Source organism: Chelonia mydas, chromosome 3 (genome assembly GCF_015237465.2).
Source record: "Chelonia mydas isolate rCheMyd1 chromosome 3, rCheMyd1.pri.v2, whole genome shotgun sequence".
Classification (NCBI taxonomy): Eukaryota; Metazoa; Chordata; order Testudines; family Cheloniidae; genus Chelonia; species Chelonia mydas.
The window spans coordinates 13,381,381-13,407,797 of NC_057851.1; the positions used below are offsets into that span (position 1 = coordinate 13,381,381).

Below are 26,417 nucleotides of genomic sequence, written 5' to 3' on the forward strand. Positions count from 1 at the left end.
GCCTTCAGCAGTTCTGAGCCATTAGGATGTGCGTGTGAAGGTTTGCCCAATCTGGATGGGGTCGGGGAAGGATCCCTTCTCTCAGAAACAGACCTGGATGGGGATCTGTCCTTGCATCTATGAGAGTGCCTCTTACTCTTATAGAAGCCCTGAATGATGAGTCCTTGGGTTTAGCAGCTTTCGGCTCTGCTCCCAAGTTCAGGCTTGGAGAGCAATTGCACATATGTAGGCCAACAGACACTGCTTTTCATGAACCTCTGGACTCAGGCACATGTGGAATACGCATAGGGATCAGCAATCAAAGAACCACCTTTCTCATCTTTTATAAATTTACTGAGTAATTTGTCTACCTAAAAAGGGTTGACCCCTACCTTTTATTTACAGTTGGGATGACTGAACCCAAGTGAATCGCCAGAACTCACATAGAAAAATGAGTGGTTTCAGTGGCCTCCTAGCTGCCAATCTTTTGCTATAACCATTAGCCAAAAGTGCCACTTACACACCAGAGCAATGAGCACGGAACAGTACAAAAGTTCAGATACAGCAGATTACATGAAAGTTAGAAAGGAATCCAGAGACAGTCCCTTGAAAGGTCAAATACACTTTGAAGAAATGTTAACACACAGCCTGAAGTGTCTGCTGAGATTAGTTGAAAGATGTTTAAGATTACTAGTTACCTTTGTTCTGCTGTATCACAGTAGATATAGCTCATTCCCTTACCTGTGCCACAGTCTCATATGCTAAATATGCCAAAATCTCCATGGCAACTGCATTTGGTTTTATTTCCATACTGCTGCAGTCCAGCCAATCACGAAACTTGGAAGCTTTCTTGGCTGTCAGTTCAAAACAAAGTGAACAGAAGTTAATTTTAACAATAGATCTACATTCTTATTTGCTTAATTCTACATCTGACAGGGTAACAGTCAAAAAGTAAAACTGAACTTGATGTGAAGGGCAAGAAAGAGGCAGTAGAGGGATTCAAAGAGGGGGTTAGAATGAGACAGTGAGATTAATGGGTAAAGATGCTAATTTCACAGGCAGCAATTTGGGTAGCCTATAAGAGAAGGCTATGACAATCATGAAGGAAAGAAGGAGAAAAAGATGCAGTAATCAAGGCAGGAGATTACAGTATGGACAAACAGGAAGGATTGGATTTACAATATATTATGGTGGAAGAAAAAACAGGCTTGTGTCAACCCTTGGATGAATGGCGATAAAGATAGGATAAGATGACTCTGAGGCTCCACCCCTGAGTGAGGAGGAAAAGGATGTTATCAACAGCAATGAAGAAAGGTGGAAGTGATTTAGAAGGAAAATTAAGGAGCTCAGTTTTAACCATGTTAGGGTCTTGGAGGATGACAAGCTATCCAGCATGATTCGCTGGGTATGTCTGAAATACGGTATTAGGCAGAGGGAAATAAAAGGTGCAGCCAAGTAGATCTGTAAATCTTCAACACAGAAATAACGCTTTGATCCCACACATACTCAGGATACCTCAGGAATAAGGCAGAGAAAAAAAGAAGAGATGGGCAGAGACAGAGACCCATGGGGGCTTGCACAAAGAGGGGAGAAGGTGGGAAGGCCAAAGTGACGCTGACGGAATGGCAGGAAAATTAAGAGGAGAACCAGGAAAGGCCAAAGGGAGGATAAAATGTTGTTAAGGAGAGAGTGAACAATGGTGTCAATGACTAGAGAAAGATGAAAGAAACTTGGCCAGGAAGTAGTCCTTAGTGCTTTTGGTGAGAGCTGTTTGTGAAGAGGGCAGAAATCAACTGGAGGGCATCTGGGGTGGGAGAGTAATTTGATATAGAGTTGTAAACTGCCTGTTCAATCAGCCTGGAGGTAAAGGGGAGAAGAGAGATTGGGTGTTTGTTGGAAAGGCAGCTGTTATCAAGGATCATATTTTAGGACAGGGAAACAAGGATATACTGGTTGGCTGAGGAAAAGAAGCCAAAGTAGGAGAATTTGAGGATGAGTAAAAGGGAGGTGGCAGGATCAAAAGCACTGGATCGAATATTTATACATGCCATCTTAAGAGTGTTTGACATTTGGGGCAGGGAGCTTTTCTTTCAACAGTTTTTAAAATGCCATACAGATTTATGGTGTCATATAACTAAATAATTATAACACTACTGTAACATTGGATGACTCTTCAGGAGCTAATACATGGCTTTACCTTACAGTAATATGGATTTATTATTTTAAACCCACTGCAGTTTTTAATTCAATTTCTACTACAAATAAGGGAAATATGGAAAAATAGTCCTTTGTCTTAATTTTTAATAAAAGGCCGTGTGCCATTTAGCATATTACTGTATTATCTGGTTTCCTTTATGCTAGGTAATGAAATTGTGAGTATGATTCTCCTCACTAGTTTTACACCAGTAAAACCCCATTGAGATCAACTAACAACTTGATTGATATTAAATGTGAGGGGAAAATGAGGCCATGGTTATTCAAAAATGTAGCAAAATTATCCATCAGATCATTAAGAAAAATAATCATGATCTCCAGTTCATCAACATTGAATGTTATTTTGTAAACTGAAGATTTATATTTGTACTGAGTTCTGATTATAATTTTTAGGTTTAAAAAATGGCATTATCACAAACCTCTCATTAGCTGAAATCACCCCAATCTGAAGTACCATTTACCTAATGATTCACAGATGTGTGATGCCAAATTACAACTGAGCTTTCAAAACATATTGAATTAGGAAAAGAATAAATACTTACAAAACATGTTTTCCTACATTTGCTGACATTTACACAGAGTGCTATTCTGGATGTGTCATTTATTTGCACTTTATGATACATAAATGAATCACTCATGCACCCAATTCAAATGCCTTGTTATAAAAAACAAGATAAGCGTCTCTCATTTAAAGATATCATTGTATTCAATTTTGTATTGTAGGGTCATGTGCTATTTTGTCATGCTTTTCACTAGCTCTTTCACCTCACTTTCTCTTTGACCTTTGACCTGAAGCCTTAGTCATCACTTAACCGCTTCTGTAATTATGTTTTGCTACATGATCAAGCCCATTAATTTACAACCCATTATAGTTGTGGCCCACAAGCATTTCTAGTAAGCTGGTTTTCAGTGCTAGTAAAGCCCTAATTCTGTCATCATGTTATTAGTGTTGGAATGGCGTGTACTGATGAATTTGGCTGATGTTGAATAAATTCCACGGCAGGAGGTTACGGCTTAAAATAGAAAAGACCCTTTAGTAAGTTCTTTGTATATCTATGGATGCAGAAATAAAAAGGAAAACTTGATACCATTAGTTAATTTTAGATACCTTCAGAAGTAATCACAACACTGAGGGTGTATTTCATTTATCAGCTGTGTATAACCATACCATGGTAAGCTGTATACAAACATGGTTGTTTAATACATAAACTGGTTAAAAGTTTTATCTATTTATGGATTTTATACTTGCACTCAGCACCAGAGTATTTGTGAAATCTGGGAAATATAAAAATAAATAAAATAGTCTGCCTGATCTCAATAGAGTGTAATAAATTAGCATCGCTTAGCAGTTCTGAGGACAGAGAACCTAACATACTCTTTCATGCATTAAATAAATACATTTCCCAGAAATGTATCAATTAGGTTCTACAGTGTACATAAAATAACTGCACATCTAAATACTGTGCAGGAGTTATATGTGATAGTACTTACAAAAACTTAACTGACGACTTTCACAAAATTCTGCATACTGGGCTGAGTCCATCATTCGTGTTTGTCTTTCTGCTCTCTGAAAAACAACGGGTAGATTTAAATAATGCACTTTATTCAAACAAGAACCACATACTGCAAAATAAATGCCACCCACAAAATTCTTGCAGGCATAACTCTGAAGTTAACCCAAAAATTAAATGTTGTTTTAACAGAATAAAATGCATAAAAATAACACGCGGTTGGGTTATTTCTCATGGGTAATATTTGCCAATGGTAAGATTCAGAATTTTGATTCCAGAAGTTTGCTTATATATGTTCCTTATGCAGCACAACAGTTAGGGCTCAAGCCTGCAAGGTGCTGAGTACTCTGGCCCTGATCCAGGAAAACACTTAAATACACATTTAAATTTAAATCCGTCAGTAGTCCCACTGTGTGCTTAATGTTAAGCACATACTTGTGTTTTCCTGAGTCAAGGCCAAAGGGCTCAGCATCTTGCATAACGGAGGCTATGACTACACTAGAGAGGTTACAGCAGCGCAGTTGCACCAATGCAGCTGCTCTGCTGTAACTTCTCAGTATAGCTGTTCTTAGCCGACGGGAAAGAACTCTCCTGTCGACTTAATTAATCCATCCCCAGCGAGTGGTGATAGCTATGTTGGCAGGAGAATCTGTCCTGTCCACATAGCGCTGTCCACATAGGTCAGTTTAACTTATGTCACTCGGGGGGAGGGGTTATTCACATGCCTGAGCGACACAAGTTATACCAACATAAGTGATAGTGTAGACATAGCCTGAGCCCTAAATCTTTTTGAAATAGACACTAATGATATTGTAGCGAATGGAAGACTGGCACCACTGTGGGGATGCCCCAGGTCAGCAGGAGAGCAACAGAGGCGAATTTTGCTCCACACCAACTTGGTACATGCAGGAGCACTGGGATGGTGATTGCTGGCATTTTAACGATAACATTTGCCTTCATTTTTATTCTTCAGAAAGCGAAGGCAGCTAGGAGAGGAAGAAAGTGAAAATTAAACAGGGTAATTAATTAAATCCATTTGAGAAAAAACGTTCTACTGGATAGTTTTAATTGTATTTCATACAGATATAGTTAAATGTAAAATAAATTCTTATGTAACACAGTGCCTCAAAACAGGCAAAGTATTCAAACCGTACATGTCTATATATAGCAACCCGTCCAAATATCTGCAACACCATATTTAGGCCAAGATTCAACCACGCATTTATGTTTATATTTAATTTTAAGGAGGTGCTTGAGTCCCATTGACTTCAATGGAGCAATGCTGATTTACACTAGCTGAGGATCTATCCCACATAGTAGACTTTACACCCTCTGTGACAGTCTATACTGTTATGTTCACCGCTTTTACAAAACTATAATAAATTACGTACAAGTATGCCCTGTGAGGTATCGTTTGAAAAGTCATAATCTGCTGAATATCATTATCCTCTTGGAATTTGTGTAGCAATACTATATGTGAAGTTTTGAGATTTTACTGTATGATTGTTACTGAAATATGCTGTAATTTCAGGTAACACCCACAAACAAGTTTTTCAGAGACAAAGATACACTGGCCCCAGCCAGGTGTTAAAGAGCTATCACCAGCTTAAGCGGCCATTCTCCAACAGGGGGAAAGGTGTAAACAAATTTACATTCCATCACAGGGATCAGTCAGACTTCACATCCACAAGAGAATACTTGTCACCAGCACCCCCAGCTGGGGGTAATCCTCAAAAAGGGGATGGTGGAACAAGAATGAGAAACAGTGGCCTCCAATTTACCTCTCTCCTCCTTCATCTCTGCTTATGACATCAATGCATCTCAAAGAACTGGACTAGGGAGAAGGGTTCTAGGCTGAAAGGAGACAACCTGTGACATTTACTGATTTTAAGTTCACCTAGCTTTTAAGTTAGGTATTAGCTTGCATTTTATCCTTTTAGTGTATTTTGTAACCAATCCTGACTTTTATGCATCATCACTTGTAATCCCTTAAAATCTATCTTTCTGTAGTTAATAAACTTATCTTATTGCTTTATCTTAACCAGTGTATTTGGATTAGGATGTGTAAGAAACTCCATTTGGGATAACAAGGCTGATGCATTATCATTTTCCTTTGATGAAATGACAGACTTCATATGACTTTATACTGCTAAAAAGGGTATTGAGCAGTACAAGACGCACATTTCTGTGGAGACAAGGCTGGGACTTAGAATTTGTGGGTGTTGCTCTGGATGTAGTTCATGAGTGACTGTTCAGAGTGCTCATGTAATTTAGCTGGGAGCGAATTTGCATGGTGAAGGCTGTGTGAGCAGGCCAGAAGCAGATGTTCTGACACCAAAGCAGTGTAAAAGGTGCCCCAGGCTAAGAGATAAATGGGACACAGCTGTTCATTGGTCCAAATTGTCACACCCTTCATAAACTGGAGGCAGGCAGAGGTGGTTAGACGATACTAAATGACTGTCCTTTTCAGTAGCAGAGAGCAGTTCACTCAAATTTCTCAAACAAGAAAAGTATGTTACCTTAATCTTAGAGAAAGGAGTATCATCTCCTTCCAAACTCTAACTTAATGAATAAAGGAAAACCATTCAAGCTAACAAAGGCAAAATTTTGGCACCAACAGTACAGTCTTAGAATAGGAGTGGCCAATTGCACCGCAATCCATAAATTTACACTCAGTGCATATAGCCAGAGTTAACATATACAATTACAAGCCAAGAAGCGATACATGTGGTAAATCTTGACTTTAGTAAATTTTTTGATATGGTCTTGCATGACCTTCTCATAAACAAATTAGTGAAATATAGTCTACATGGAGCTCCTATAAGGTGAGTGCATAACTGGTTGGAAAACCATTCCCAGAGAATAGTTATCAGTGGTTCACAGTCAAGCTGGAAGGGCATAATGAGTGGGATCCTGCAAGGATCAGTCCTGGGTCAAGTTCAGTTCAATATCTTCATCAGTGATTTAGATAATGGCATAGAGAGTACACTTCTAAAGTTGGCAGATGATACCAAGCTGGGCGGGGTTGCAAGTGCTTTTGGAGGATAGGATTAAAATTCAAAATGATCTGGAAAAACTGGAGAAATGGTCTGAAGTAAAGAGGATGAAATTCAATAAGGACAAATGCAAAGCACTCCACTTAGGAAGGAACAATTCATTGCACACATATAAAATGGGAAATGACTGCCTAGGCAAGAGTACTGTGAAAAGAGATTTAGGGGGATATAGTGAATCACAAGCTAAATATGAGTCAACATTGAAACACAGTTGCAAAAAAAGCAAACATAATTCTGAGATGTATTAGTAGTGGTATAGTAAGCAAGACACGAGAAGTAATTCTTCTACTCTACTCCACACTGATAAGGCCTCAACTGGAGTACTGTTTCCAGTTCGGGTGCCACATTTCAGGAAAATTGTGGACAAATTGGAAAAAGTCCAGAAGGCAGCAACAAAAAAGATTAACGTTCTAGAAAACATGACATATGAGAAAAAATTGAAAAAAAAATGAGTTTGTTTAGTCTGGAGAGGAGAAGACTGAGGGGGGACATGATAACAGTTTTCAAGCACATAAAAGATTGTTACAAGGAGAAGGGTGAAAAAATGTTCTCGTTAACCTCCGAGGATAGGATAAGAAGCAATAGGCTTAAATTGCAGCAAGGGAGGTTTAGGTTGGCCACTAGGAAAAACTTCCTGTCAGGGTAGTGAAGCACTGGAACAAATTGCCTAGGAAGGTTGTGGAATCTCAGTCTTTGGAGGTTTTAAAGAATAGTTTAAATCAGCAGTTCTCAAACAGCGGGTCATGAGTTCATTTTAATGGGGTTGCCAGGGCTGGCACTAGACTCAGTGGGGCCCAGGGCAGAAAGCTGAAGCCTGAGCTCAGCCGCCTATGCGGGCTGAATCCGAAGCTTGAGTAACTTAGCTTTGCAGGGCCCCCTGTGGTGTGGGGTCCCAGGCAATTGTCTTGCTTGCCGCCCTGTAACACCAGCTCTGTGTACCACTTCTTTTCTCAGCCACTTGCCTATCAGAACTGTCTGAAATGATTACCTAGCAACTGACTGAGCATGTTGTGGTTGAAGCCAGTTTGAAAAGTTGCTCTAGAAATAATTGTAGCAATGGACCATTTTCTGAAGAAAACTGGAGGAAAGTGGGGTAATGAAGGGGAGTTGATCGCCACTCGCAGCAAAAGAAGGATCCTAACAGCAGTAAAATCGAAGAAACCACAAATATGATTCAAAACATTTGGAATATGGATTTACATGGACTGGTTTTGAGGAGGACCCACGGCCACAGTGTTTGGTGTGTAGCGAAGTTCCGGCAAAGGATAGCTTAAGACCTTCAAAAATATTGCGGCACTCAGACGCAGCACAGTTCTCTTTAAACAAAACCGATTGATTTTTTTCAGCAAAAGCTGAGAGTGCTAAGGGCCAGAAAACAGTACTGAGAACAGCAGCTATAGCAAATGAGAAAACCCCAGAGAAATCTTCTGATGTGTCATATTGGATAACTAAAACCGGGAAACCGCACACTATTGGAGAAAGTTTTTTTCTGGCACATGCAAAGAAAATGGTTTTGATTATGTTGGGGCAAGATGCAGTGACTCAACTTGATTCGATTCCCCTGTCTAATGACACTATTGCCAGGCATATTCACAGTATGGCAAATGACATGACTGAACAACTGATTGCCAAAATCAAGTGAAGTCCTTTTGTTTCCCGTTCTTCTTGATAAAACGAGGAACGTCTCAGGTGCTGCTCAGATGCTGACATACATAAAATTTGAGAATGACAAAAAACTCCAAGAGGAATTTCTGTTCTGTCGGTCATTACCACAGGATGCTACAGGGTAACAGCTCTTTGCACTTTTGGATATTTTTGTCTCAGATTCTGGCTTGTAATAGCAGCGCTGTGTAGGAATTTGCAGTGATGGTGCTCATGCAACGACTGGAAAAAAACAGCGGGCTAGTCACCCAGGTGCAGGCTGTTGCACCACAAGCATATTAAACTCACTGTATTATACACAGGCAAGCCCTAGTTGCAAAAAAAAAAAAAAAAAAAAAAAAATGTCCACCTGTTCTAAAACAAGTTCTCAATGAAGCTGTTTGTACAGTCAACATCTTCAAGAGTAGCTCAACAAGTGTACGTCTGTGTGGAGTTTTGTGGACATGTTCAACATTAGTCATTACATTTAATATTTTAGTCACCAAAATGTTTAGAAAAATATCCAGGTGTTCTCCCCCTCTTCGTAATTCAGTCACACTGACTTGTAGTGACGCTTTAGTGTTAATGTCTAATGCCTCATATTTATTCTCTTTTGTGAGACCTAACTGCAAGGACAGATGTTGTATTTCATTATTTTACGTTCTCAGTTCCTTTTCTGAGAACCATACATTCCTCCACCTCCTCTGTTCTGCTTGCCTGGGTTTACATTCTGCAGCAATTGCTGTTTGAGATTTGTCAAATTTTTCATTGAACTTTTTCCACCTTTGCCAGAAAGCAGGACTGCAGGCAATGGAAGAATTCTTTTCTACAGTCTCCTCTGAATACAACAGAGCTTTTGTTACAGATTCTAATTTAACAGAAAACAGCTCTGATGACCGTATTTACCTTTGGTCTTCAACATTTTGATAAACAATAAAGCTTTACACATGTGTTCATTTAGTCCAGGATGGAGAGCTGAAGACTTTGCTACAAAATTTCTATCCAGTTCTGCTCCTCCTCCCCACCAACGCATAAGCATAATTGTATTATTTCTTATCCTCTAAAGAAAAATTATCTTAACACGTGCCTCAGCTCCATACTTCTTCTAGTGATACTATAACAGTGATCTGTTCTGGAAGCCACCTTGCCACTTAGACGTTGAGTCATACGTTTCAAGGTCAGAAGGGACCATTATGATAATCTGGTCTGAGCTGTGTAACACAGGCCACAGAATTTCACCAAGTGATTCTAGCATCAATCCCATAACTTCTGGTTGAGTGACATCATGTCTTTTAGAAAAACATCTAATCTTCATTTAAAGATTTCTAGTAATGGAGAATCTGTCCCATCCTAATTAATTAATTACCCTATTTAAAAAAGAAATTCACCTTTTATCTAGTCTGAACTAGTCTAGCTTCAGCTCCCTGCTATTGGATCCTGTTATGACTTGTTTTGCCACAATAACAAGCTGTCTCTCATCAGACATCTTCTTATGTAACCTCTTAACCATCTTAAATAGACTGAGCTGCTTTAGTTTCCTGCTGAAAGGCAGGTTTTTCCAGACCTCAGTTCATAGATACTATATGCTATAGAAGGCACTCAATCTTCTTAAAATATCAGTCTAAACAGGAGTTTGTGTATCAGAAGTACTCCCTAGGACTGCATGTACAATATTTAGGGGGAGACTTTCAAAAGGGCCTAAGGTGTTTCAGTGGCACTCATACTCCTAAATAGGATTTGTGCTCCTAAATCCATTAGACAATTTTGAAAATCTCGTGTGAAAATAAACAGTAGTTTCTTCTGAAAAGTTTACATTTGTACATCCCTTAGTGTGAACTAACAGTAATTCTCCATTAGCTTCTGTATACCTAATAGTTCAAATGGTTTCAGACTTTATTTACTTTGATCTATTTATGGGTGATGCAGGTCAAATCATGCACCAAGACTATGCACTCATTCAACGCAGGACAATCATAGCGAATCTTGAACATGTAGTAAACGGACAACCCTCACAATGTAGTCCAGAGCAAGGATGGTAACAAAGAACTGTTATTCAGGCACCAAGAGGTAAATTAGTATCTTCATATGAATAACTGTTGACAGCATCCTTGTGTACATAGGGAAATAGCTAGATAAGGAAAAAAAGATTTATATGAGAGGTTACAATTGGAGGGGAAAAAATTCCTGTCTCCCCCACTAAACTCACAAAGAAAAAAGAAATCTAGCATAATCACATCACCCTGGGGGTATACAAGAGTGACACTTTAACACACAATCACAGACCTTATGTCCAACAGCATCTAGCATCCCACAGTTCCTGTAACATACAGCATCATAACCACAAGTACTGTACCAGCCTCACAAACTGAACCTTAGAGCAGTTACATTAAATTAAATGGGACAGCAATGACTAAGGGTAATCAAACAACAGACAAATTGCTGATACATCACAATCTATGCACTGATTCAGGAATTTTCTAACTAAGGAATACAGTGCACCAGAGGGGAAGTCTCTTTCACTTTCTTCCAAGGGACAGGTAGCAAATAACTCCAACAAAACTAAAAACATCTTCTTGCTCCTGTATAAAAATTAGGGCTGTCAAGCAATTAAAAAAAAAAATTAATCGCAATTAAGCGCACTGTTAAACAATAATAGAATACCATTTATTTAAATATTTTGGATGTTTTCCACATTTTCAAATATACTGATTTGAATTACAACACAGAATACAAAGTGTACAGTGCTCACTTAATATTTATGTTTGATTACAAGTATTTGCACTGTAATAATACAAAAGAAATAGTATTTTTCAATTCACCTAATATGGGTACTGTAGTGCAATCTCTTTACCATGAAAGTTGAAATTACAAATGTAGAATTATGTACAAAAAAACTTGCATTCAAAAATAAAACAATGTAAAATTTTAGAGCCTGCAAGTCCGCTCAGTCCTACTTCTTGTTCAGCCAATCGCTCAGACAAACAAGTTTGTTTACATTTGCAGGTGATAATGCTACCCGCCTCTTGTTTACAATGTCTTGTTCTCATGGCACTGTTGTAACCGGCGTCGCAAGATATTTACATGCCAAATGCTCTAAAGATTCACTCCTTCATGCTTCAACCACCATTCCAGAAGACATGCTGATGACGGGTTGTGCTTGATAACAATCCAAAGCAGTGCAGACTGATGCATGTTTGTATTCGTTTTCTGAGTCAGATGCCACCAGCAGAAGGTTGATTTTCTTTTTTGGTGGTTCGGGTTCTGTAGTTTCCACATTGGAGCGTTGCTCTTTTAAGACTTGTGAAAGCATGCTCCACACCTCATACCTCTCAGATTCTGGAAGGCACTTCAGATTCTTAAACCTTGGGTCGAGTGCCGTAGCTATCTTTAGAAATCTCACATCAGTCCCTTCTTTGCGTTTTGTCAAATCTGCAGTGAAAGTGTTCCTAAAATGAAAGATGTGCTGGGTCATCATCTGAGATGGCTATAAGAGGAAATATATGGCAGAAGACGGGTAAAACAGAGGAGGGTATACAATTCTCTCCCAAGGCATTCAGTAAGAAATTTAAGTAATGCTTATTTTTTTAATGAGCATCATCAGCATAGAAGCATATCCCCTGGAATGGTGGCCAAAGCATGAAGGAGCATACGAATGTTTAGCATATCTGCCACATAAATACCTTGCAATGCCAGCTACAAAAGTGCCAGGCAAATGCCCATTCTCACTGTAAGTAAGAAGAGGGCAGCATTATCTCCCTTAAATGTAAACAAACTTGCTTGTCTTAGCAATTGGCTGAACAAGTAGGACTGTATGGACTTGTAGGCTCTGAAATTTTACATTGTTTTGTTTTTGAGTGCAGTCATGTAACAAAAAATATATATATATACATTTGTAAGTTGCACTTTCATGACCAAGAGATTGCACTACAGTACTTGTATGAGGTGAATTGAAAATACAATTTCTTTTGTTTATCATTTTTACAGTTCAAATATTTGTAAACAAAAATAATATATACTTTTATTTCAATTACAACACAGAATACTATATATATGAAAATGTACAAAAACATACAAAATTTTTAATAAATTTCAATTGGTATTCTATTATTTAACAGTGCAATTAAAACTGTGATTAATCGGGATTCATTTTTTTTTTTTAGTTAATTGCGTGAGTTAACTGCGATTAAATCGACAGCCCTAATAAAAATTTGCTTGCTGGGGGACTTACTTGAAGCGTGAAAGCTATAAAACCCTAGGGATATGCTAGCTACAATTGCAGGTTGATGCATTTTGTTTCCTCCTGGAACCCAGATACAATGAATGACACAGGTGACACTTTCTTAATGCTTTATCTGAAGAAAAAAAACCTTCTTAATATAGTGCCAGTTCGCTTTGCAGTGGGGTATTAGTCTTTCTAAGCAGTTAAGAAATTGAATTATGTGGCATACAGCACAGTTAAAACATTCTGCACGCTTCCCTTGGAACATGCTGAAGGATGCAGCAGGTAGGAGCTGGCACTGTAACTGTATGCGTAGTCTTCCAAAACTGTGTTGCATTGTATCTTACTTTCAGCATGAAGAACTAAAAAGGAAGACCGGAAAAAAAGAAAAAAAAAGTGGGGAAGGGGAAGGGGTAAAGCATTACCTGTTGTCTCCTACCACCTCAGATGAAAAATAATTTTATTTTGATTTCATTTTAAGTTTTCACAGTTGACACATACATCTTTTTGTGTGTGTGAAGGCAAAAGGCCAAATGTTAACTTACCTACCATTTAGTGTTTGGAGGAAACGTACCAAGTAGCTGCTACAGTGCAACATCTGAAAAATGTACATTCCCTGTCTGCTCCCACCCACCCACAATGTTTGGCAACAATCATGATGAAATTGCTGGCTTCACAAACTACTTGCATATTCATATTGTGCCAGGAGTTCCTGTTTCTAAAGACCTCTTCATTGTGTAGCTATCTTAGCTTCAAAGGAGCTAGGAGTGTATTCAGGAGAAAAAAGCATTCCCCTGAATTAGCTGGAATTGCTATGAAGTAAAAGGAGAGTTTAAAAGAGCAAATGCATCATGGCCTCAGACACTGGTGTCTAGAAACATGTACCATTTGCCAGTAATGTTCTATATTCCTAAGAGAGTGGTTTTCCTTTAGGATGCTAGAGCAGTGCAGTGACACCTACTGTACTTGTCAGCTCTCGGATAACAGATCTGAATGGCTCAGCTTTGAATGCGAAAAAAAAAATGGTGTTCACTAGAAAAAAAGAGATACTGTAAGGTAGCTCAATAGCATAGAGTTAGCAGAAATATGTTGAAAATACATTTTAAATCCTATATGTCTTGAAACTGTTAGCTGAGGATTTTCATTATTTAAATTTCAAAGAAAAAATGGACTTGCTCTTCTTAAAACCACTTTTAATGTAAGTGGTAAGCAAAGAAAAAGGGGTATTAAGGAGTAAGCCTTCTTAAAGATTAAACAGTCTCAGGCTTTTATATGGAAAATAACAATCTCACTTTGGGATAGATTGATGGATGTTGTGATAAAACTTACTGCAGGTTTGGCCATAAAGTACAAAATACACAGGCAATTCTTTGTTATCTTCCTTACCCTTGCCTTATAAAACATACTGTAAATTCTGTACTATCCATTAGTTTGAGTAAGTCCATAAAACAAACTTGAGACCTTTGATGTCATGCAGTTTTGGTGTGGCTTACTTGTAGGGTTAGCTTACATATGTGTTTTGCCCTAATATCTACACTTATTAGAGTAACATCTAGACTGAGGCACTTTCCAGTATACTGAGACAATCCTAATTTTAATGAATTTGTACAGTCACAATCTAATCAAACTTTACTTTTCAGTTTACAAACATGAATTTTCAACAAAATAAAACTGATTTACAGAATTTAAATTTTTAAAGGGCTGATTTTCAGAGGAGCTGAAAGGAAGAATCAGACACTTAAAATGCATATATTATTGTGAAAGACCAGAAATCCTCACAATATAGAGTATGAGATTTTATATCAAGAAAGAGACTATTATGTAGAATACTGTGACAACTAAGCATGTGGACTCTGAGCAACATGAAGAAGATAGATTGGAAAGGGCAGGTTTTTGTCTTGTTCCCACTTGTAGAATTGGTTGTGAAGCCCGGGTATTTGGAGTCTGTGAAGTTCCTTAAGAAAGAAGTCGCTGTCTGTGTGAATGTCATGATGTGTGTGTCCCTAAACTTTATCTGATATGAGTCATGGTTGAGTGTCGAATCTGTAACTCTTTGTGAGTTACCACAGGATACTTTGAATACAGTATCTGCATTTTCTTTATAGAGAGAGACTTCTGTGTAAGACAAAGTAAAAAGATTAGGGCTGTTCAGCGTAAAGAAAATTTGATTAAGGGGGATCTATGACAGAAGTCTATAAAATCATGAATTGTGTGGAAAAAATGATTTGTGAGATGTTAGTTACCATTTTCCACAATACAAAACCCAGAGGTCACCCAATGAAATTAATAGACAGAAGATTTAATACATAAATGAGGAAGTAATTTTTCACACAACACACAATTAGCGTGTGGAACTCACTGCCACGGGATGTTGTCGCCTCTTCTTTCCCACTCCAATGCACCAATCAGTGTAGCTAAGTTAATATGGAAATTACCTGCACCAGGTATAGGGCAGCGCACTTCCCTTTTGGGACAAAGGGGAAGCAGGGATCCAAGGGTGTCTCTCTGAGAAGCAATTTAGTTCCTGCTCTGCTCCTGTGACAGCGCAACTGTGCTGCCCCATAGTCAGGGTTTGAGGTAACTCCATGATCTAGTTCAAGATGTTTAAAATGTATTCTAACTAGAGCTCTGCAATTGACAGATCTTTGGTTCACTGGCAATTCTGAAAAAAACTTTTAAAAATTGTTTTGGGTTGAATAGAAAATGAAATGTTTTGAAATTTTCAGGAAATTTAAAAGTAAAAAAATATAAATAGCAGTCAAACAAAAGGTTTTCTTTTGAGTATTTTTAAAACATTAAAAAAATTAAAGAAAATTTCTAAACAAAAAGTCATTTTGAATTGAAAAATCAAAACATTTCACATTGAAAACACTGAAACAAAATATTTTGATTTTTCAGATTTTTTTTTACTTTATTTTAGTTTGTTTTTCCTACCAAATCAATCTGGCAAAATCAATGTGAATTTCTGAAATGTTTCTGTGTCACCAAATCTGCACTTTTTACTGAAAAATAGTTTCAGTTAAAAATTGTCAACCAGCTTTAATTTTACCAATGTTTATGGGGAAAGGGATATTGCCAGGCAAAGTTCAGATAATGTGAAAAGTTTTGAGGGAATTTTAAAGTAATAAAGAAAATCACAGTGCAGAAACAATCCTGTAAGTAACAAAAAGTACTTCCCCTCCAAGTATAATCTCAATGTTCAAAGAATATACAACACTGCTCTTATGTTACACGCTCATTGTTCCTTTAATACTAGGTTTTCCTTGTATACATATATAATCTCTAAATACTGAACTTATTTGAACATAGGTCCGTATCAGATTCAAATGTCCTTGTCTAAATTTATTACTGCTGGTGTGAAACATGGAGCTGGAACCTGTAAATGAAACATTTCCTGTTCATGGGATACCTTTGATTTCCCTTGGAAAATATTTTTCTCTGTTCCTAAATATATCTCAATGTGTGTTCTAAATCATGTGTTAAATTTATGACTAATTTCTACCAGTGTTTTCCAAAAGCTATTAAATATTGGATAAACCTTGCTAGCAAACAACATAAAAAATTACGTGGGGCTTATTACCAGACTAATACATCAAGAAGACCTACCTTCTTTTACTTTTCTGATTGAGGATGCTGTAACCTTTTTCTGTGGTTTCCAATTGGCCGTACATCAAAAACTCTACATACCAGGTTAATATGCAAGAGACCTTTATGTTTGCTGAGTAGCATTCTTCTTAAAACTTCTTCTAGTTTTACATCAATTTCCAGATCAGATGAACATAAACAGCTTTAAAATCTGACCCGTAAAAGTATGGCTACAGTTAAATCTTTTGGTCATTTAGGGTAAACTTCAAAGCATTGCCTGGGAGATGCACACAGCACACAAAAGCTCTTTTCTGCATAATGGGGTTTCTATATTATCTGCCACGCGGGGCAAAACCTGTCCCTGTACTCTTGCTGTTTAACGTTAACGCAACAACCGCAGAGACAGACTCTGTAAGAAACTGACCTGAAAACCTGGAGACATTAAACAAACATTTCTTTTTGACTGCACAATGAAAGACGTATCTAAAATAATATCATTTAAGGGCTGAAGTTTGTTAATAAGCCATGCCGTATTTCATTTTGCTCATGCAAACCTGAGTCTACGCAAAAATATAATGTAAATTACATTGGGTGATGCCCAGGGGTTCTTTCTGGAATCCTCCAGCTTCCCTCGATTATTATTGTTTTCCTTCTATCATTTCCAGAAGTTTTGTTTTAGATCCCAATTTTGGGTAGATCCCCTTGCTTTCAGGATAAATAATTTAGCACTTTAGAGAACAGGTAGATCTTTGAAGACTTGCCTTAAACAAAATAGTAATTCCAAAAAATAATGGCAAAATATGTGTGTTCAAAGTCAACGAATTCAAACCACACAAATCTATATAATTGATTGTGAGTATTATACCAATAACTGCAATTTTAGAAGGTAATTTTTAAAAGGTGAGGTTTAGGAAATTTTTTTCCATCTAAATGAAGTGGGGTTAAAGTCACAACGGTAACTAATACTGACAACTGCTATCACGCTTATTTGCTCACAATGAGCCACATTCAAACCAGTGTAATTGAGTGCAATTCCACTGATTTAATGAATCTTAAGTCTGAATTGGGTCGTATGATTAGGATGAAATCCTGGTTTCACTAAAGTCAGTAGCAAAACTTCCATTAACTTTTGTAAAGACAGTATTTCATTCTATGTGTCTTAAACATTTTTAATTTGGTGAAAGAAATAAGGTTTTTTAAAAAAACTATGTTTCAGCAGTGCAGACCCAAGCTAGCTTCAGAACAACAATCTGCATTCTATTCTGCCTCGTGCATTATCATCACAAATGTCACCTATCTTCAGGCTTTGTGTTTACTTGATGTAGTCACATATAGTGTAGGAAGAAAGCATCATGAGTTTTGAATACCCATCTGAATGTACAGTTCTCATAGACAGAGAAATCCTTTTTTAAAAACATGATAGGAGAGTCACTCAATGAGGCCAGTTTTACAGAACACAACCACGCTAAGTTTCTTGCACCGACACCAATATCTTAGGAACAAATTCTGTCCTTAGATGCATGCACTTGGCATGTGTAGTCACCAGGAGCTGTGCACGTGTGTCTCAGTACAATTTAACTAAAACGAGCTGCCTGCTGTTTTTACTTTAACATCTGAGGTAAGTCAAGCTGTTTTTCCATATAAAGGCACAGTGAAGAATTTGAAGACTTACTATTCATGAACAAATCTGCATTCAAAATTAGCACAATGAAACAGTCAAAAAATTCTGAAAGAAGAATAGTTTTCTTTTCAAAAACAATATGTAACAAAATATATTCAAAGAGACAGGTTGGATGAAAATATAAATAATATTATAGGAGCACTGTAAGTATCAATGGCAATAACGTGTCAGAGCATACGGAAGTTTTGAAAGACTGTATTATAGGAAAAACCTTCTTGCAATTGGGTGTCACCTGAATTCAGATTATAAAATACTCTTAAGGTTGTCGTCTCAAGTGAATGTTCCTAATCATTTCAAAAGATGGAGGTTTTTTATTAAGATTGTGATGAATTGTTTTCATGTGTCACAAGCAAGCATGTTCATCAACAGAAATCTGCCACACAAAAGTCTTAGTTAACAAAGAAAAGCATAATAAAATGTATCTCTAGCTATGCCAAGTTTCACTCACTAGGGAACAAAAACAAGAGAAACAAGGTGAAAGGTTACAAAACAACTTCAGCCAGCCATTTTTCAGGAAGGATCCAAACTAAGTATCTCTTTAAGCGGCGGCCAGCACATCCCTCAGCCCGCGCCGCTTCCCGCAGCCCCCATTGGCCTGGAATGGTGAACTGGGGCCAGTGGGAGCTGCGATCAGCCAAACCTGCGGATGCTGCAGGTAAACAAACCGTCCCGGCCTGCCAGCGGATTTCCCTGATGAGCCACGTGCCAAAGGTTGCTGATCCCTGATCTAGTATATACATTTGTAAAAGATGACATTTTATATAGTGTTATAGATTTGTTTTCTCTCTTCTCTGGCATATGGCTGGATGTTTTGTATATTAAGATGCACCAGCCCAAAAAAGTCTTGAAGTCACTGTTTCTGTAGGAACCAGTAGTGATTGAAAAAGAATATGTAGTGGTATCCAAGAATGCATTCTTATCTTGATACAGAAAGTGTGTGTACGGATATTCTTGTTAGGATTCAATTTATGGAATTTAGGCCACTGTGTCAAATATCATGGTTAGACTTTTTAAACCACTGCTAAGATTTGTAAAGCAAGATAAAGATAATCAAATCACATGCTTCAAGGAGCAAGCTAATCACCAGTAGTGTTAGAAGGAAAACTAAACATTTAGAACACTAAATGGTTGTGCTTTGCATGTATGTGTATATAGAGGTTTCTTAATTACAAAGCATCAGGTATTTAGGTATATATAGAGACAGGCCTATGGTCTTATCGGGTGTCGCAATTCGTAGGTTTACTCACAATGTAAAATAAAACTGGGTTTAAAAACACAGTTAATTACTTATAAATAATAATAGTAATACAGTAAATTAATAAATCAGGTAAGTAACATCATAGTTTAGATGTAATCATACAGCAATCAAAGGGTATATGTCTACACTGCAATCACAAGAGGTGACTGAAGCTTGGATAGCTTTAATCTAGCTATTTCGGATCCCAGAGCAGTGAAGACACAGCTAGTGTGGGTTTCAGCATGGGCTAGCCTCCCAAGTAATTATCCAGGGTCCCGGGTGGCTTGAACAACCCACACTGAAGCCCACTCTGCCACAGCTTCCACTGCTCTGGCACCCAAGCTAGCTAGATTTAAGCTAGCTCGGGTATGTCTACAATGTGTGGCAATCACACCCCATGTTGATCAAGGATAAGTATGTTGCTTCAAAGCAAGATCATTTGGTATAGAAAAAATATAACTTTAAAATATTTACAAAGATTTTACTGCAAACCTAAACTATTTGTATTAGTGCATATGATGTTAAATTTGTTAATATAAGAATGGCCGCATTGGGTCAGACCAATGGTCCATCTAGCTCAGTATCCTGTCTTCCAGCAGTTTTACAAGGAATGGACAGAACAGGGCAATTATTGAATGATCCATTCTCTGCTGTCCAGTCCCAGCTTCTGGCAGTCAGAGGTTTAGGGACACCAAGAGCATGGGGCTGTGTCCCTGACCATCTTGGCTAATAGCCATTACTGGACCTATTCTCCATCAGCTTCTCATGATAAAGAGATTGCACTACAGTACTTGTATGAAGTGAATTGAAAAATACTATTTCTTTTATCTTTTTTACAATGCAAATATTTGTAATAAAAAATAGTATGAAGTGAGCTCTGTACACTTTGTATTCTGTGTTGCAATTGAAATCAATATATTTGAAAATTTAAAAATAACCCCAAAATATAATACATTTTAATTGGTATTCTATTACTGTTTAGTAGTGCAATTAAAACTGTGATTAATTTTTGTAATCTAGTTAATTTGTTTTACATTAAGAGCTTGTGTTAATTGCGATTAAGTGACAGCACTACTTTGTAATAAATTGGTAAGTCATGATTTTCCTTTAGAAATCATAGAATATCAGGGTGGGAAGGGACCTCAGGAGGTCACCTAGTCCAACACCTTGCTCAAAGCAGGACCAATCCCCAATTTTTGCCCCAGATCCCAAATGGCCCCCTCAAGGATTGAACTCACAACCCTGGGTTTAGCAGGCCAATGCTCAAACCACTGAGCTATCCCTCCCCCTGATAAAAGCTGTGTTGACTCTTCCCCAACTTACTGTGTTCATCCACATGTCTTATAGTTCTGTTCTTTACTATAGTTTCAATCAATTTGCCTGGCACTAAAGTTATAGATATTTACTGCTCAGAGAACCTACATTAACAAGCATTCAGTAAAGCATTATTAAAAGGAATTGTTTAATATACACGGACTAGCACGTAAGCACTGTGGGCCAGATCTTGCTCCCATTGAAACCAATAGTAAAACTAGCACCGACTTCAGTGAAGTCAACTGTATGTGATCAAGAAAAGGAGTACTTGTGGCACCTTACAGACTAACCAATTTATTTGAGCATGAGCTTTCGTGAGCTACAGCTCACTTCATCGGATGCTCACGAAAGCTCATGCTCAAATAAACTGGTTAGTCTCTAAGGTGCCACAAGTACTCCTTTTCTTTTTGCGAATACAGACTAACACGGCTGTTACTCTGAAACCTGTATGTGATCAGCATGCTACAAAATTATGTGCAAATACTCTTTGGGAAATTGCAGCATGAAGTCAGTGCACAAGCGATGCACGATTCCAAACATAGGCACATGTGTCCGAGAGTGTTATCTAGCTGTTAGAACAAGGAATTGGGCACCAGCAATGCTAGGTCCCATTTGTGGCACTGCCACCAAATTGCTGTGTGACTTTAGAGAAGAGAGTGAGTGAGGCTGGTTTAAGCAAGTGTTTATTAGGCATTTGCAGATCCCTGCACGGTTATTTCAGACTTTTAAAGCAAGGCAACTCTTAGGGCTTGATTCTCAGTTAGTCCAAACCTCCTGTAGTCATTGACATTAGAGCAAAGTGAGTGCAGAGAGGTGTATATAATACTCCCAAGCCAGAATGACAGCAGTTTACACCCACTTTACATTAGGGTAAAAAGCTATACAAGGTGTAGGGCAATGGAGAATCAGACCCTCAGCCTCAAAACTAAAGTTTGATTGAAGAATAAAAAAAGATACCAGGACAAATTTTGCTCTCATTGGGAATGCACATATGTAACTGAGAGCAGGATTTGGCCCACTGTGTATATTTCATGAATCTAATGCTAATCTGTGCGATGTTTTATTGTTTGTTTAATTAATTCTGTAGGATTTTCCATGATACTCATCACCACTGTATCTGAACAGCTCACAGACATTAAGGAATTTACCATCACAGAACCCTTGATGTAGGGATTATCCCCATTATAAAAATGGGCAACAGAGACACTGCAACTTTCCCAAAGTGCAGTGCTTTAATCATAAAACTATTCTCTCTCTTCCCCAATGGTTACAAAAAAGGATAGAGGTAAGCCCCTGGAATGAATTGACCTTGCTCCATTAAACACAACTGGAAAATTATGCAAATCTGGACCATCATTCTCCGTTTAAATTGTCTTGTTTCTTCTGCCCAAGAACAAGCACCCCACAAAACTACAAAGTGTTCACAAAAAAACAAAAACCAGATGCTGGTTGACATTAATTAAAATATTACAATGAGCCAAAAATACTATGGGAGTGTTTCTGTAAATAAAAAAGAAAAAAAATACCCAAAAGTATTTTCCCCAGCAAAATCCCACAGAAGACATTTCTGAGTTGTGCAAAATTTTCATAACAAAACCACAAACCAATGAGTTTTGGGGGTTTGTTCACACCTGAAAGTCAAAATGAAACACAATGAGATGTAAACCCATTCAAATAAAAAAAAAAAAAAAAAAGTTTGCAAAACCCCTATACATAGAAATTGGCATCTTTCACAGAGTTCCATTTAATGCCCAAAATGTGGATGTTCCACACTGCAGAAATCAAATTTCCCTAAAAATCTATCTCCAGTAAATCAGGTCTTATATCATTTCTACTATTTCATGGTACGTCGAGTATTTATATTTTTGGAGAGTGGTGTAGCGCATCCATAACTTCCATTGACTTCAATGGAAGGAGCAGGGCCTAAACACTTCTCAGAACTGGGTCCTTGCTTTGTGACATGATAAATTAGCGTAGTAATACTTATGCTTTATGTATTTATAAAAATAAAATACTAGTACAATAGTTTTGAAGGGTATATTTCCTGGGTTGGGGGGGAAAGGGAGAGCAAAGAGCATCTACTGTATGTGGATTCATTAGCATAAGCTTTACTGATAGTTTATCCTGTTTCCTAATGAAAGCAAAAAAACCACCATGTCTCTATTAAAAAGCAATCAGATTTGCTATGCTGGTGACACTTTAAAGAGCACATTATGTGGGAAAACAAAATAAACATTTACCCTGGCAAATGCAAGTGGATTTGGGGTTTTGACATACTTGGCAGGCAGGTAGAATTACATTCATGTCAAGTATGCAGAAAAGCTAATATAATATTTAAATATTTGTTTAAGTAGTGTAGTATTTAAAGCAACACATTAGAAGAAACATTTTTATTAAAACAGTTTAAAGGTTTTTTTTTTTATTAAAGGACACTACATAAAAGTAATGTTTAGCTGAAATCAGTACTTTTGCTCCCTTTGTTATAATTCCATTTATTTTCCCCAAGGTAAGTGTCTTCATCCTCTTTAACCGTCAAGTCTTTGTTTATATTTCTAAAACAAAGGCAGTTTTATAGTGATGATTTAAACTGATAATGAATATGTGCAACTTTCCAAGGATCCAGCTCTTGAGAATCGTAATCTTACAAATGTAGAAATAATCAGTTAACGCTCGCTGGCCACATACCCAGCTAAGTTTTACAGATGTCATGTGGCTTTAGATGTTCAACACACACACTTACTTTAAAGCTTTCTAATTCTGAATCAAAATGTAAAAATATATATATGGACTGAGATTTGCAAAGTTGCCTACAGATCTCAGCCATACTGCATACCATGAACCCAATTTATAAATAGGGCTGTTTCAACAGGACACCCCAAATCCGCATATTTTGCACAGTTAAGTGGGCTCTTAGTCACCAAGGCATGGGCTTGAGTGTCCAAAATCAGGATCTGGATGTCCTGTTTACATGTTTGAAAATTCAGCTTCCCAATGTGTATGCATCTATATTTGACACCCTGTATACATACACATACACACACACACACACAGGGCCATTCATCCATGCTAGCAGAAGCTACAAGGATGAAAGTTCAATATCCATTATAAGCCTCCATTAGTCTCAATTACTCATAATTTTCTGAAACAATTTCATTTGTATAAGAGATTTTTCCATGCTTTTTCTCAGCTCCCAAGAGAAGTTTGACAAAATACGTAACAAAATTTGTTCAGCCATTTCTGAACTGTGCGTGTGTAAAACTAAAATAATATTAAAAATAACACTTTTGCCATACTTTTTGAACATACATAATTTTAAAACATACTTAGAATTTGTTTGAACATCTGCAAATCTTATTGAGATGTAAATATTACGCAAATTCTAACAATAATGAGCATAAGCTTTCGTGAATGCATCCGATGAAGTGAGCTGTAGCTCACGAAAGCTTACGCTCAAATAAATTTGTTAGTCTCTAAGGTGCCATAAGTACTCCTTTTCTTTTTAAAGAACTGATAGTCTTACAGTAGTCACAATTTGAAGTTAGGCTATAGTTACCACATTATGTTATCTGAACAATTGCAATATCTTCTGTGATATACTATTGTAACTGCTAGTAAATGCTGACTCCGTAGTGAGGACTGCTACTGCATGCTTAGGGTTTTGAGTTTGTCATGACTCTTTGAAGGTCGTATTTGGAGCTGTCAATCAAAAGTGGACCGCTTAACTTAAAAAAAGTAAAAATTAAAGATATCAAGATGATCAAGTATATTGTTATATCATCTCCCTAAGAACTTTACTCCAATTCAGAAACTGGAAAACAGCTCTCCGGTCTTAGTATGCACAGGGAAAGATTGGGCAGCTAACACTTTCGTTTTGTATGTGTGTGGTTACATGTAAGGCAAACTGCCTGACTTCAGTATGTCTGACAACACTATTATAATTATCAGATATAAAACAATTAGCTTCTGATATGAGGTGACAGCTAAAACATCTATGATATACATTTTTTCCAAGCGGATGTAGTGTGTGTGTGTGTCCCTTTTTCTAAATCGTTTGATTTGGTCTTCCAGAGGAGATGGGACCTAACGCCAGATGCTGTGTGTAGTACAATTTTTTCCGGCAGATGTCTGCAGCCTGAGAGAATCAACAGGGCTTTGAATAACGTCTCCAGCATAAGAGTCTTCTTGTCACAGTTGCTGTATGTTATAGGATATGAATCCCACACAAGTGGATGAACCGATTTTAAATAATACCATCTGACAATGGCAGAAAAAATTGTTAGAAGGTCTGACAAAGTCCTGGAGATGGCTGTTAGCCTTGGGAAATAAAATCCAGCCCACTGACAAAATCTACTCATCCTTCTTTTGTTTGATCAGATGAACATCCAAATTTAATGATTCCTTTCTAAGATCCAGAGGCAATGTTTCAACAGCATTTAACTGAACTGCCAAGGAGCTTTCATTTTTGCCCTTTAAATATGCCATTCAAAAGAATATTTTAGAAAGATGCTAACTTTAAGAACTGTTTGAATACACTACAGCATGCATCTTCATATGTTTTTGATATTAACATGATTTCACATTCACAGTTCATGTCATAGCTTGTAATGAAATCATTTTTAGAATTAAAAAGAATAACTAGCTAAGACTCAAATGTGGTACCGACCATATTGATTCCAGACTGCCAAGAAAATTATAAGAGCGAGAAACAATCTGTATAAAAGGGGTCAACATCTTATTCCTCAAGTCAATAATTCCACAGGCCGGAGTTAGGGGCTCTTTTCTAGAAGTAAAAATAAACTCAGGGCCCCCATTTTTTTAGACTGAAAACAATCTCCCAAGTTCACAGCAATTTATTTCTAATGGTGATAGCACAGGACCGGGGCTATGTCTTCACTGCAAACACAAGTCTGTTTTTACTTGGAGATAGTTAACCCAAGAAAGCTATTTTGATGTAAAATCCTAGTGGAGGTAAGGTACTGTAGTCATTACCTTGATATAGCTACTTGAGGTAAATCCCAAATTGGGGGAGGGGGTTATAGTGTTGACCTGACTACCTGCAATGAGGTTAAAAACTACCTGTATCTTGTTTCCACTAGGATTTTATACTGAGATAACCAGCTCAAGTAGACAATCTGAACGTAAAAACATACCGTATGTAGCAGCAAAGACATAGCTTGGGAGTCAGTACTTATGGATTCTACTCCCAGCTCCTTGAGCAACTGATTTAACCTCTTTGTGGCTCAGTTTACTCAAATGTAAAACACCTTAAGCAATAATTATCTGTATTAAAAGGCTAAATATTTAATATTTGTAAAGTGTTGTGTGATTCTTGGTTTAAAAGAAACTCATATAAATACAGGTTTCAGAGTAGCAGCCATGTTAGTCTGTATCCCCAAAAAGAAAAGGAGGACTTGTGGCACCTTAGAGACTAACGAATCTATTTGAGCATAAGCTTTCGTGAGCTACATCCAATGAAGTGAGCTGAAGCTCACGAAAGCTTATGCTCAAATAGATTCGTTAGTCTCTAAGGTGCCACAAGTCCTCCTTTTCTTTTTGCGGCTACAGACTAACACGGCTGCTACTCTGAAACCTGTCGTTATGCAAGGCACTGAATTTAGCCATATGGAGTGGAAATCTATCAACTTCATGAAAAAAAAAAGCTAGGCATCCGATGAAGTGAGCTGTAGCTCATGAAAGCTTATGCTCAAATAAATTGGTTAGTCTCTAGGTGCCACAAGTCCTCCTTTTCATGTAAGTACAGTTTCATTATTGTTAATGGCCACTAAATCTAAAAATCTATTGTAATGAGAAATGTACATGGTTATTGCCTAAATCCCTTAAAAAGAAACCATGCCATTTGTCATATCATCTGATCCCACTATCTGAGCGGTGTCTTCCTGAGTATTGGGAACTATCTGGAGTATTGTAGAGGAACTTGGAGGCTCAAGGAAGTCAAAGGTGCCTCCAGTCTTAGCTCTCT

At 37.5% G+C, this 26,417-nt stretch overlaps 1 protein-coding gene and 1 long non-coding RNA gene across 28 annotated transcripts in view; both read right to left on the reverse strand.

Moving 5' to 3' along the window:
- Nucleotides 1-26,417, reverse strand: part of SUPT3H (SPT3 homolog, SAGA and STAGA complex component) — a 461,776-nt gene that overhangs the window by 81,969 nt on the left and 353,390 nt on the right. For all 27 annotated transcript variants that reach the window (XM_043542153.1, XM_043542162.1, XM_043542152.1 and 24 more), the window contains 2 exons: nt 3,685-3,760; nt 721-833 (listed from right to left, as the gene is read on the reverse strand). In XM_043542153.1, the coding sequence (XP_043398088.1) occupies nt 721-833; nt 3,685-3,760 (189 nt within the window). The remainder of the gene's footprint in view (nt 1-720; nt 834-3,684; nt 3,761-26,417) is intronic.
- On the reverse strand, nt 3,768-14,088 carry LOC122464903. Its single transcript, XR_006289323.1, has 4 exons — nt 12,630-14,088; nt 10,303-10,529; nt 5,581-5,585; nt 3,768-4,690 (listed from the first exon to the last, which is right to left on the reverse strand). It is a non-coding gene; the product is annotated as an uncharacterized LOC122464903 (long non-coding RNA).